The sequence below is a fragment of the Lontra canadensis genome, unplaced genomic scaffold (genome assembly GCF_010015895.1).
Source record: "Lontra canadensis isolate GAN:19392208 unplaced genomic scaffold, GSC_riverotter_1.0 scaffold103, whole genome shotgun sequence".
In the NCBI taxonomy this organism is placed as follows: domain Eukaryota; kingdom Metazoa; phylum Chordata; class Mammalia; order Carnivora; family Mustelidae; genus Lontra; species Lontra canadensis.
In genome coordinates, this window is record NW_022631097.1 from 769,527 (window position 1) to 783,145 (window position 13,619).

A 13,619-nucleotide genomic window follows, 5' to 3' on the forward strand; every position below is an offset into this window, starting at 1 on the left:
TCAAGAGTTAGATGCTTAACTGACTGAGCACACAGGCACCCCATGCCTGTGTTTTGATAAGCCCTCCAGTATGCTGATGCATGCTAAGGTTTTGGAACCACCTCATGGTGGAAGGGCTCATGACAAAAATATACCTAGAGTTCTTGTATTTCATAATAGTTGTTTGCAGTCTTTAGATCTGAAAGCCGGTTTGACAGGATATACATTCCTTGGCTCACAATTTCTTTTGTTGAATATCTTAATGTGTTATTCTGTTGTTATCTGGAGTAAAACACTGTTCTCTAAAGATGAATCTGGGGTGCCACAGTGGCTCAGTGTGTTAAAGCCTCTGCTTTCTACTCAGGTCATGATCCCGGGGTCCTGGGATCAGCAGGGAGCCTGCTTCTCTCTCTCTCTCTCTCTCTCTCTCTCTCTCTCTCTCTGCCTGCCTCTCTGCCTACTTGTGATCTCTGTCTGTCAAATAGATAGATAAAATCTTTTTTTAAAAAAAGATGAATCTGAATTTCCTTCTCTTCTAAGTGACTTGGTATTTTTGTGTGATGCCTCAAAATTTTTGTTTATTTTCTCTACTGTTTTGTAGGCATGTCTTTCTGGCATGCTTTCATTATTTTAGAGTACTCTATTCCTTGGTCTGTTTTTTTCTTATAACAACTTAGTAAAATATTTTACCCTAATTTTCTGCTATTTATATTGATATGAAATTACTTTTTCTGATGTTTTGGAAAGCAAAAGAAGAGGACAAGATATTTTTTTTTTTAACTTAATGGCTCCTGAGCTGTGTCCTTTATTATTTTTATGAAGGGTTAGTTAAAAAATATGGCCTTAGACTTAATGAGATTTTTTTTTCCTGGCTTTGGTTTTACCCTACCTCACCTTCCCCCTGCCCAAATCTGAATCTTCTCTTTTCTTTGTTTCTGTTTTTCCTGTCCTACTTTATTTGGAATCTAATTCCAGTAGTTTCTCCTCATTTTGGGGTTTTGTCATGGAAGTCCTGGAGGAGACCACTGAAAATACTTTGATAGTTCACAGGACCTGGCCTGGGCCAGCCCTTCACATGTCCATAGACACCTGCAGTCACCCTGTACACGTACAGCTTCTGCCCCCTTCCTTCCAATCCTCTCGGATTGACCTGTCAATGCTTTTTTTTTTTTTTTTAAGATTTTATTTATTTATTTGACAGACAGAGATCACAAGTAGGCAGAGAGGCAGACAGAGAGAGGAAGGGAAGCAGGCTTCCTGCAGAGCAGAGAGCCCAATGTGGGTTATATGTGGGGCTCAATGTGGGGCTCCATCCCAGGACCCTGGGATCATGACTTGAGCCAAAGACAGACTTTAACCCACTGAGCCACCCAAGCACCCCAGCTCTTTTTATGAAGCAATTCAGGGAGATTCAAAAAGTTATGCCAGTTCCACCATACTCTCACTATCTTGTTAACCTCAGTGATGTTCATTTCTTAGACACTATAGGAAAAATGTGGGTTTTTAAATTTTTTTAACTTAAAGATTTTAAGTATTTGACAGAGAGAGCTAGTAAGAGACAGCAGAAGCAGGGGGAACAGCAGGCAAGAAGGTGAGGGAGAAACAGGCTTCCCGCTAAGCAAGTAGCCCAGTGTGGGTCTTGATCCAGGATCCTGGGATCATGACCTGAGCAGAAGGCAGATGCTTAATGAACTGAGCCACCCAGGTGCCCAGGAAAATGTTTTTAAAGTGTACCTATCTTCCCTCCCTTTCCACCTGCACATCATTTAGAAGAAAAGACTTTGGGGAATGAGAACTGAAAATACTTTGCAGTGTTTTTGTGCCTATCATGAATATTTTTAAGGTGTGGGGTTTTTTTGTTTGTTTGGTTTTATTTTTTGTTTTGGTTTGGTTTGGTTTGGTTTGGTTTTTTGTTGTTGTTCTTGCTGTTTTGGGGGGTTTTTCAGCGATGAAAATTTATTTTCCATAGGAGATATTTCAGGTTCCAACACAAATCAGATCAATTGGGGAAGTAAGATTTGTGTGCAGTCTTGCCCATTCCATACGTAACTGTGAAATACAATAGGACCTTTAAAGATATCTAGGATCTACTCTTTAAAAACCTTGCATTTAGATTGGTAACTACTTTTTTGTCAGCCAAGGAAGTCTATACAAATTACTTTCTTGGTGATTTAGGAAAATTTGAATTTCAAATCATATAAAACACACCATACATAAGGCTTTTATTGTTCATTTCTCTTTTAGTTTAGTTTGGGACCTTCAGCGACACCAACATTTTTTTAGCACTTTGTTTATTTGCTTTTTTAAAATGAGACTTACTATCATCGCCAAGACCTGTTTGCTAAATCAGATTCATAAGTAATATACAACTTCAATTTAGATAAATAATTGTTTTTTAAAGATTTTATTTATTTATTAGACAGAGATCACAAGTAGTCAGAGAGGCAGACAGAGAGAGAGGGGGAAGCAGGCTCTCCGCTGAGCAGAGAGCCCGATGCAGGGCTCGATCCCAAGACCCCGAGATCATGACCTGAGCTGAAGGCAGAGGCTTAACCCACTGAGCCACCCAGGCGCCCCTAGATGAATAATTTTAAGAAGTTGAGAAACTGATTGAAAATAAAAACATTTCTACCAGATTTCATTAGTACTACTTTTCAAAATCTTTAAATTGCTATGTTAATGACTAGTTAAGTCTTTTTATATTTTATAGAGACTGTCCTTAAATAATGACATATTTGAGGCAAATTCTGATAGCGATCAGCAAAGTGAGACAAAAGAAGATACTTCTCCAAAGAAGAAAAAGAAAAAATTAAGGTATAGAGAAGAGAAAAGCCCAGATGATATGAAAAAGAAAAAAGCAAAGACTGGGAAACTCAAAGATAAATCCAAACCAGACCTGGAAAGCTCCTCTGAAAGTTTTATTTTTGATTTAAGGACAAAGAAAAGAATTTCAGAAGCCAAAGAGGAATTAAAGGAATCCAAAAAACCCAAGAAAGAGGATACAAAAGAAACAAAGGAATTAAAGAAAGTTAAAAAGGGTGAAATAAGAGATTTAAAGAATAAATTAAGAGAAGATTCCAGAGAAAACAGAAAAACAAAAAAAGAGAAATGTGTTGAATCTCAGTTGGAATCTGAATCAGGTATACTTAATGACTCCCTTTTTCAAGAAGATGACAGTGAAGATTTACATTCTGACAACAGAGAAGAGAAACAGAAGATTAAAAGCGTAAAAGATAAAGCAGGGCAAGATGCAATTCAAGATGATTTTGATAAACAGCCAGATGACTTTGTGAGTGCTGATGAGGATGCAGAAGTCAAAGCAAAGAGAAAAAGAAAGAAACTGAGAAAGACCGAGGAACTTAAAGAAAGCAAAACACTAGAAAATAGGAATCTTTTCCTAGAGAAGAAAACTATATATAAGAAGCAAAGGAATCAGGACAAAGGCAGAAGCACCACAGAGTTAGATAAGGTGCCGCCTTTACCTGTCCAGACACAAAAGAGTTCAAGAGCAGGTGTGGAAGAGAGAGGCCTCAGGTCACCTGACTCGGGTGGAGAGGTAAGTACTCTGGGGATTGGTTGAAAGGCAGTCAAAATCTTACAGGATACAGAAATATTCAGATCAAGCTGGCATTCTTTTTGAGTGATCAAGAAATTTCACAAAAACAAAGAGGAAACCGTGAAACAAACTATAAGAATAGTTTTTCAGTGGTTAAGTTACTTACTATGTGACTAGAATAAGCACTTACAAATACTGAAGATCATCTAGCTTTTGGATCTCCCAAGTTTATCTCTTAGTCTTAAAACTTGCCTTTTTTAGATTACAACTAGAAAATTGAGGACTAATTTGGGAACAAAAGGATTTTTTTTAGGGGTACTCAGATGGTATGTAGCATTGTGTATTAATGCTGAAAATAAGTTTCATCAGCTTAGCTTTTCCTTGCTTGCTATTTTATCCCTTCTGTCTCACTATACTGTTTTTTACTTAAATAATATGCACAAATAATTACAAGCCTTTTAAATCTTAAAAAAATGTTTAATAGGATTTTATCCCATTATTATAAAAGTTATTTTGTATGGTTTTTCAAAATGTAAATAGTTTCCTCATTATGAAAGTATTCATATATGCAATATTTACCAAGAGCTATAAAAAGATCTTTTTTTCATCCATTTTTCTTTGTGGATTTATCTTAAGGAGATCATTTTAACGCAGGGAAAAGCTAGATATACAAACATATTTATGGCAGTGTAGTTCTACTAAAACTAGTAACAGTCCAACTAACTGTCTAGCCATGAGGGAAATGATTAAGAAAATGTTGTATCAACTTTGGGACTGTTATCTCTCCATTGAAATACTAATTATGAGGTCAAGGTAGCAAAAATAGAAAAGTTTGTAAAATATTATGCTGAAGAAAATTATAAATATAAACTCAGTCGTAAAAATATCTATGCAGTATAAATAAAGGAAAATGAATTTTAAACAAAATTATCTATGTAAATTTACAAAGATCAGAAAGGAGAATGTGGAGAAATAAAAATAATGATGTTTCATTAGTAGTACTAAAGGAGAATTTTTCTTGAATTTTTTTTTTTTAAAGATTTTATTTATTTATTTGACAGAGAGCACAAGTAGGCAGAGAGGCAGGCAGAGAGAGGAAGGAAAGCAGGCTCCCTGCTAAGCAGAAAGGCCAATGCGGGGCTCGATCCCAGGACCCTGGGATCATGACCTGAGCCGAAGGCAGCAGCTTAACTCACTGAGCCACCCAGGTGCCCCTTTTTCTTGAATTTTTAATAATGAAAAATATTTAGAGTGAGGTATTGGGTTTTGAATTTGATATTTTGTAAATCTTTGTGGTTGAGGGATAATCCTGACTGAGGAAGCAGTTGATGTGAAAAAAGATTTAATAATTAGAGGTTATGTGCCGTAGTACCCAAAATGCAGCCGCTGATGCCAGGGACCTGTATTTTCCAGTCTTCAAATATATAATATCAGTTCTTTCTCTCTTCTTGTTTTGGGTCTTTCATATGTCTCTTTCAGGAGAAAGAGATTAAAAAAAATGAACTCAAAGAAAAAAACCAGAAAAGGCATGATTTGGACAAGGAAGAAAAAGGCCGTAAAGAGCCAAAGGGATTAAAGAGTGAGTGTGAATACTAACATTTTGTCATTTACCATTGTCATCTTTTATACAAAGAATTCAATTTAGTGTGAAGACCATCTCTCATTTCTAACCTGCAATGTCATAGAACTAGAAAATTTCACTGGAGAATTTAGCACTTTATGCTTTTATTTAAACAGTTACTTTAGTTTATTATATTACGGTTCATATTTCTGTAATTTTTTCTCTTCTGTTTATTTTGTTGTTTCTCCTTTTGATGAAGTACACTAGAATCACAGAGATAATATAAGTTAGTTGTGGTAGAAGAGTAAATGTCTCTATTTGTAGTGGATGCTGAATGAGACAAACTACTGTTAATACATGTGTTGTATTTAGCTATGAGTCATTTGTGTAAATAAAATATTGAGTATAAATTTTGGATCAGAAAGATACAACATACTGAGAACCCATGACGTGTCAATACTATAATCAAGTACTTTGTAAAACATTCACCATTGTAGTATTTGAATAAAACCCCAATGGATATTTTAGTTCATGTACCAAAAGTACTTGGAACACATGTTCTAATGAAGTGGTGATTCTAAGAGATAGATAATTTCCCCTGGTTTTTCTCCCAAAAGCTAAGAGTAATAGTCAAAGTAGATTTTGGTTATAAGCCTAAGCTGTGATTTAGTAGTAACTAGTAGGGTATTGGATGCTGAGAAGGAGCACTTGTTTTGATGGATTATGAATAAAGTAGTTTACATTTTAAAGGCTATCTAGTAAGAGTACTGTAGTTTTAAACATGTATTATTCTTCAAAAAGTAGAGATTCAAAATACTGCCAAATTGAAGCTGGATAATTTTTTTCTTCCTCCTACTATCTTTGTCTATTTCTGATACACTTTTACCTTCAACATACAGTCTTAAACTGCTGTTCATCCTATTTATAATGGTACTTACCTGGGAGTCCAGTTTTCAACATCCCTGCTAATAAATCCTGTCTGGTATGTACCCAGAGTTTATAATGGAGTTCTTCCTAATTTTGTTCTGTTCTGCCCTTTTTAGAGGTCATTATTGCCAGTATTCTTTCCACTTTTTTTTTTTTTAAAGATTTTATTTACTTATTTGACAGAGATTACAAGTAGACAGAGAGGCAGGCAGAGAGAGAGAGGGAAGCAGGCTCCCTGCTGAGCAGAGAGCCCAATGTGGGACTCGATCCCAGGACCCTGAGATCATGACCTGAGCCGAAGGCAGCAGCTTAACCCACTGAGCCACCCAGGTGCCCTCCACTTTTTTTTTTAATACTTTTTTTTTTTCCCAAAGATTTTATTTATTTGACAGACAGAGATCACAAGTAGGCAGAGGGGCAGGTAGAGAGAGAAGAGGAAGCAGGCTCCCCGCTGAGCAGACAGCCTGATGCGGGGCTCGATCCTAGGACCCCGAGACCACGACCTGGGCCGAAGGCAGAGGCTTAACCCACCAAGCCACCCAGGGGCCCCATATTCTTTCCACTTTTATCTTTAGCTAAAAGCTGAGTGGATTTTCACAGACAACAGGTATAATTTTACTTGTGCATGGTCAGTGTGCTGGCACCCGTTTCTCCTCTTCACCACCAGGAATCATTTTTGTGTAAGGTTAACCTCAGGATACAGTTGTAGGCAGTTGTTTTAGCAGGACGGTGGTGGCATGACTAGGATTATTTTGAGACTCACCATCTTTAGTAAGCCTTTGTCAAAACTGGGAGTAGTTCTAAACACTTAACAGCTATTCACTTTAGAAACCCTTTCTAAATATTGAGCAGCCAATAGAAAGGCCAGTTGAAATAACTTCATGGCTTTGAATGGTAAATTTGATCGTGCTTTATAACCAAGGCAAGTATTAGTAAAAATTTAAAAAATAACTGCTTAACACCCAGATTTTCTTATGATTACCCACAAAAATTTGTGACTCATATTTATTCTCAATTTTATTTTTTTACCAGCCTTTAAGGAAATCAGAAATGCATTTGATTTATTTAAATTAACTCCAGAAGAAAAAAATGATTTTCCTGAGAATAATCGGAAAAGAGAAGAAATATCACTAGATTGTAAAATCACAGAAGATCACAAAACCAAGGAAAACAAGCAGTTACTTAAAGAAAGGAGAAATACAAGAGATGAAACTGATACTTGGGCATATATAGCTGCAGAAGGTGATCAAGAGGTTCTAGACAGTATGTGCCAAGCAGATGAAAATTCTGGTATGTGTGTGGTCATTTTGCAGTATTTTTTCACGGTAAATGCACCATATTATTTCATTCTCCTTACTCTTCTCTTCCAGTATAATTCTGATCAGAAAATAATAGCATAGATTTTAGTGAATCTCCTGACATTTTTACTACACTTTTATATTGAAGGCTTAAGTCTTTCTATGATTTCTAAATTCATTAAATATTTTCTGAGTTCCTATACTGTGCTCAACACATTTAGAAATTGGAAAGATTTCAGTTTTCTACATTACCTACTCTTGCCCAGCAGTCTGTTTCTATATCTTACTAGATTTTTTTCAGGAAATTATCAAATACAGACTTATTTGTATTCTGCCCTTTTAACTTTGCAGTAAGTAACACTTGATAAATAAGACTATATTATAAATGCTATCCTGGGGATGTTGGAATTGGCTGCCAAGGAGGGTAGAATCATGTGGAATACAGAGTACAATAGCTATAGGGAAGAGTAATAAAAAGAGTTGTGTGTGTAAAACTAGGATGGAATAAACAAAAGAGGTTAACCTGATAAAACTGTTTCTTGTGAATCTTGAAAGATAATTGAAGAGAATTTTTAAAATATTTCAAAATATATGCAGGCTAGATTCTCTGGGTGGCTCCCATACTGCAGAACAACTAGATTCTGAACACTGTATAAAAACATGCTTTTTGATACATTATTGAGCTTGCAGGCAATTGATACACTGTCTAAGAGGAGTAGATAAGAGGGAGGAAAGAGATTACCCACAGGGCAAATGCCAAAAAGCAGCACTCCTGTTGGGATATTAAACAAAGAACAGAACTCAGAATTTCCCTGGGTGAGATCTGAAACCAGCATGGGTATGGGGAGTGTGGGAAATGACCAAAGGAAGAAGCTAGCCATTCCAGATTGATAGATGTCAAGTTTAATAAGCAAGGGAACTTATATACAAGGTTCACCTTGGTGAACCACAAGATGAGTAGAGAAATCTGTACATGTGCACACACACACACCCCTCCTCCTGAATCTTAGAAGTTTATATAGAGGCTTTAACTGGGTTCAGTCACATATTTAGTCCAGATGTTCTCAATAATACCTTATATTCTCAAGGCTATGTCCTTGAAATTGCTCCTAGTATGGGAATGGTGGGTAGCATGTACATTCTAAGGAGAAACTTCCAGTTGCTCAGGTCCAGCCTGTGGGTCAACCCAAAGTCACATCCTCTCGATGACCTCCCAATAGTAAAAAGCATCAGTAAAGCCAGAGGTTGGTTCATTGTAAGAGTAATAGACAAGCTTCTAGCAACATTGATTAGGGAGAAAAAATGATGCTTACACAAACAATATTTCCAAAGAAAAAAGAGACATGATTATAGATTGGGTCCAGATTAAAAAGACAATTCTCTGAGTAATTTTTTACCAATAAATTTGAAAACAGAATAGGAAAATTCTTGGAAAAATATAGTTAAAAAAAAAAAAAGAAAGAAAAATATAGTTTAACAAAACTGACCCAAGAAGAAATACAAAAATTGAATAGTTTTATAACTGTTAAGGAATGTGAAATAGTAATTTAAAGTAACCTTAAAAATTTAACAGCAGGCACAGATAGTTTTCATATGCAAGAGCTTACCAAACTAATAAAAAGGTCTTCCTAAAAATAAAGAATGCTGACTCGTTCTATGGGCCCATCATAATTTCAGAACCAAAATGAGACAAAAATTTCATTAGAAAGGAAAATGACAGGCCAAGTAAATGTCCCAAACAAAACATTAGCAAATTGAATCTAGCTGTATATAAAAACCTCTTATGATCAAGTTAGGTGTTCCCTAGGAATTCACTATAAGGGAGAAACTGTTTCAAGAACATTCTTGATTTTTAAAAAACAAAACCTAGCAGACTATGAATAAAAGGAAGCTTTCTCAAATTAATAAAGAACATTAAAACTTTGGCAGACATCTGTCACCCTTGTTTTTCAACAGTGTTCTAAGGCCTACCCAGTAGAGTAAGACAGTAAGAAACAAAAAGATACAAGTATTGGGAAGGAAGCCTCCCCCTGCAGATTTTCATTATCAGATGTTATATATATGAAAAACTCAATTCACAAATATTTAGAAATGTTTAATGTTTAGCAAGGTGACTTGGATGGATATAAAACCAATATACAAAAGTTAATGACAGTTCTCTATTTCTATACAATGTACGTTTCTGCATACATTTCTGTGTAAATAATGTAATCATAAAAAGTTAATTTTCATCAAAAAATAACAAGAGGATGTAGAGAAAAAGGAACCTTTGTGAACTGTTGGGGGAATGTGAATTGGTACGGCCTCTGTCAAAACCATATGGAGGTTCCTCAAAAAAGATACCATATGACTCATAATTTTACTGCTGAGTATATCCAAAGAAAAGAAAAACATGAATTCGAAAAGATATATACATCTCTATGTTTATTACAACATTATTCATAATGCTAAGATATGGAAGCAACCCAAGTGTCCCATCAACGGATGACTGGATAAAGAAGCTGTGGGGTGTGTGTACACACATACATACATACATAGACCTACACACTCAGTGGAGTATTACTCGACCATTAAAAAAAATGAGATTTGCAACAGCATGGATGGACCTACAGGGCATTATACTAAGTGAAATAAGTGAAAGAAGACAAATACCCCTCCCCCCATCTGATATCACTTATATGTGGAAACTAAAAAATAAAACATGAATAAACAAAAAGCAGAAACAGATCCATAAATATAGGGAACAAATTGATGGTTACCAGAGGATAGGGGAAAGGAGAAAGGGAAAAATGGGTGAAGGGGAGTGGGAGATACAGGCTTCTAGTTATGGAATGAATAAGTCACCAGGATAAAAGGACAGCATAGGGAATATAGTCAGTGATATTGTAATAGTATTGTATGGTGACAGATGATAGCTCCACTTCGGTGAACATAGCACAAGGTATAGAGTTGTTGAATCACTATGTTGTATACCTGAAACTAGTGTAACATTGTGTATCAACTATACTTCAATTAAATAGGTAGGGGGATGAGAAAATTAATTTTCAATAGCAATACATTTAAAAGATTTCTAAGAATATTGTGTATGAAGATCTGTAAGACCTATATGGAGAAAATTATAAAAACTTTTTGAAAGTTATTAAAATTAATACCATCTTATTAATAAACACAATATAAATTTGATATTTTCTTTAAGTTGGTCTATAATGTCACTCTGGTTCCAGTAAGCTTCCCAACATAGTTTTTTTTTTTTTTAAAGATTTTATTTATTTATTTCACAGACAGAGATCACAAGTAGGCAGAGAGAGAGGAAGAAGCAGGCCCCCCGCCAAGCAGAGAGCCTGATGCGGGGCTCGATCCCAGGACCCTGGAATCATGACCTGAGCGGAAGGCAGAGGCTTTAACCCACCGAGCCACCCAGGCACCCCACCCCCAACATAGTTTTTAATGGAATTTATAAATACTGATTCTAAAATTTATGTGGAAGAGTAACTAAAAGCCAAAACCAGTTATCCCCGTAGTAATCAAGACCTGCTGTATTGTATAGCTACAATATTTACTTGGCACAGAGAGGGTTAAATTAGTTAATTGAGTAGAGTCTTCAGACTAGGACTCTTGCAGATATGGAAACTGGATAGATGGTAAGTGGTAACAGATCCCTGGGGAGAGATAAGCTCTTTATAGATGGTGTGAGGATACTTGGTTATCCGTGGAAGAAACCATACACAAAAACCAAATTCTGATGGATTAGGTCTTAAATATAAAGAGGACAGTTAGATATTAGATATTTGGAGGACAGAGGATCATATCTTTAAGATAGGGAAGGATTTCTGAAACAAGACACAAAAAAGTACCATAAAAGAAAAGAGTGATAGGGTTGGTTGCAAAGCAGTTGTATTCATCAAAGTTCCCATTTAAAAAGGTGAAAAAAACAAAGGATTGGTACTCAAAATATATAAAAAAATTTCTTCAGTATGATACTGTATTGGATTCTCCAGAAACAGAATCAACAGGATATATATAAAAAAAGAAGGTTTGTTAGAAAGAATTGGCATGTGTGATTATAAAGGTTTAGAATAGTCCCACAACCTGCCATTTGCAGTGTAGACCCAGGAAAGCTGATAATGTAATTTCAGTCTAGTCTCAGTGCAAAGGCCTGAGAATCACAGAGCTGATGGTGTAAACCCGGAAGTCCAAAGGTCCAAGAACCAGGATTCCTGGTGTCAAGGCAGAAGATGGAGGTCCCAGCTCAAGAAGAGAGAATCTGTGTTCTTGTGTAGTGCAGAGGATTGGATGTTACCTGCCCACACTGATGAGGGCAGATCTTTAGCTTATTCTAATTCAAATGCTAATCTCCCAGAAAGGCCCTCAGAGACACACCCAGAAATAAGTTTTACCAGCTATCTGGGCATCCCTTAATCCAGTCAATATGATGCACAAAATTAGCCACGTAGATACCAATTTCTTTTTTCCTTTTTTTTAAGATTTTATTTATTTATTTACTTATTTGACACACAGAGATCACAAGTAGGCAGAGAGAGAGAAGGGGAAGCAGGCTCCTGGCTGAGCAGAGAGCCTGATGCTGGGCAGGATCCCAGGACCCTGAAATCATGATCTGAGCCGAAGGCAGAGGCTTAACCCACTGAGCCACCTAGGCACCCTACCAATTTCTTTTTAAAGATTTTGTTTCTTTGAGAGAGAGAGAGAGATCATGCACATGTAGGCATGAGCACGAGCAGGAGGGAGGGGCAGAGGGAGAGGGAGAAGCAGACACCACCTAAGCAGGGAACCCTATATGGGTGTCAATCCCACGACCCAGAGATCATGACCTGAGCCAAAGGCAGATGCTTAACCGACTGAGCAACCCATTCACCCAATACCAATTTTTATAAAGCTAAGAAACAACTGTAGATTTTTTAGGATACATGTATTTATGGCAAAACCATTTTTAAGAAGAACAGAAGGGAATGACATTCAAACTCCAGATCCGTGACATCATTGTGGTGGGGGATAGCATGGTATGGGAGTGGGACCCAGGGTGGGTCTGTGGGTCTTTGCTCAAGTTAGTGCTCTGTTCACAGATGTTTACCTCCTAACACATTCTTTTAGTTACTAAAAATAAGCTTTTTATTAAATTCATAAAGTTTATTAAAAATAGAAAGGCTTAAACTACCAGATGCCAAATCAAGATCCAGTACTTGGTAGGAATGAACATAGGATTTTGAACAAGTTGGCTATGTTAGAGACCAAAATCCAAGCTACAGCATATCTTTTCTTGTTATTTATATTGCATGTTGTTGTTACTTATAACAGTCCTCTAAGTTAGATGGTGGTATCTCAATTGATACGAACCCTCCTCTGTCCTGCTTCACAGATCTGTCCATGGTATTGTGGGGCTGTGCTAGAGAGAGGAGGTCCAGCTGTGGGCTTAGATACAACTCAGTGAGAAGATGCCTGTTGGCTTACTGATGTGTGTGTCTGAGCAAATCACAGAACCTCTTTGCCTTGTTTTCTTACCCATAACATGTATCCCTGTATAGGTTATTGTGTGTGAATTAAATATGCTAATTTATGTAAATACTTTAACACTTCTCCCTGAATGTTAGCTGCTTTTACTATTACTACTACTGCTATTATTCAGAAAGTGAGGTATTGCAAGTTTACATGACTTACTCAAAGCCATGCAGCTGACATAAGGAGCTGGGATACAGAAAATCCAGTATGTGTAGCTCTTAAGGCTGTGCTGTTTCTATGATGGAATGCTCTTAGAGGTAGCAAAGAGAAGTGTGGGTTTGAGTTGAAAGCTTTGGAAGAATTTCTTTCATTTCTTTGTGTGTCTTTTACAAACTTCATGTCTATGGCAAGTTTAACTGCCTAACATTTGTGTAGTTTGAGGAATTGGTTTTTGTTTTTTTTTTTAAGATTTTATTTATTCATTTGACAGAGAGAGAGAGATCACAAGTAGGCAGAGAGGCAGGCAGAGAGAGAGAGAGAGAGAAGCAGGCTCCCCACTGAGCAGAGAGCCTGATGCAGGGCTCGATCCCAGGACCCTGAGATATGACCTGAGCCGAAGGCAGAGGTGTAATCCACTGAGCCACCCAGGCGCCCCTGAGGAATTGGTTTTAGGTGAAAGTACTTTTACCATAAAATATTTTTTATTTTTGCTTTTTAAAATAGCACAGTTGAAGGGCATCTGGGTGGGTGGTTCAGTTAGTTGGGCACTCAACTCTTGATTTCAGGTCAGGTCATGATTTCAGAGTCGCGGGATCAAGCTCTACATCAGGCTGTGCTGTGTGGG

General features: G+C 36.8%; 1 protein-coding gene across 3 annotated transcripts in view; it reads left to right on the forward strand.

Moving 5' to 3' along the window:
• Nucleotides 1-13,619, forward strand: part of MPHOSPH8 (M-phase phosphoprotein 8) — a 53,917-nt gene that overhangs the window by 23,217 nt on the left and 17,081 nt on the right. For all 3 annotated transcript variants that reach the window (XM_032838210.1, XM_032838207.1, XM_032838208.1), the window contains 3 exons: nucleotides 2,690-3,535; nucleotides 5,015-5,114; nucleotides 7,056-7,313. In XM_032838210.1, coding sequence (XP_032694101.1) covers nucleotides 2,690-3,535; nucleotides 5,015-5,114; nucleotides 7,056-7,313 — 1,204 coding nt within the window. The remainder of the gene's footprint in view (nucleotides 1-2,689; nucleotides 3,536-5,014; nucleotides 5,115-7,055; nucleotides 7,314-13,619) is intronic.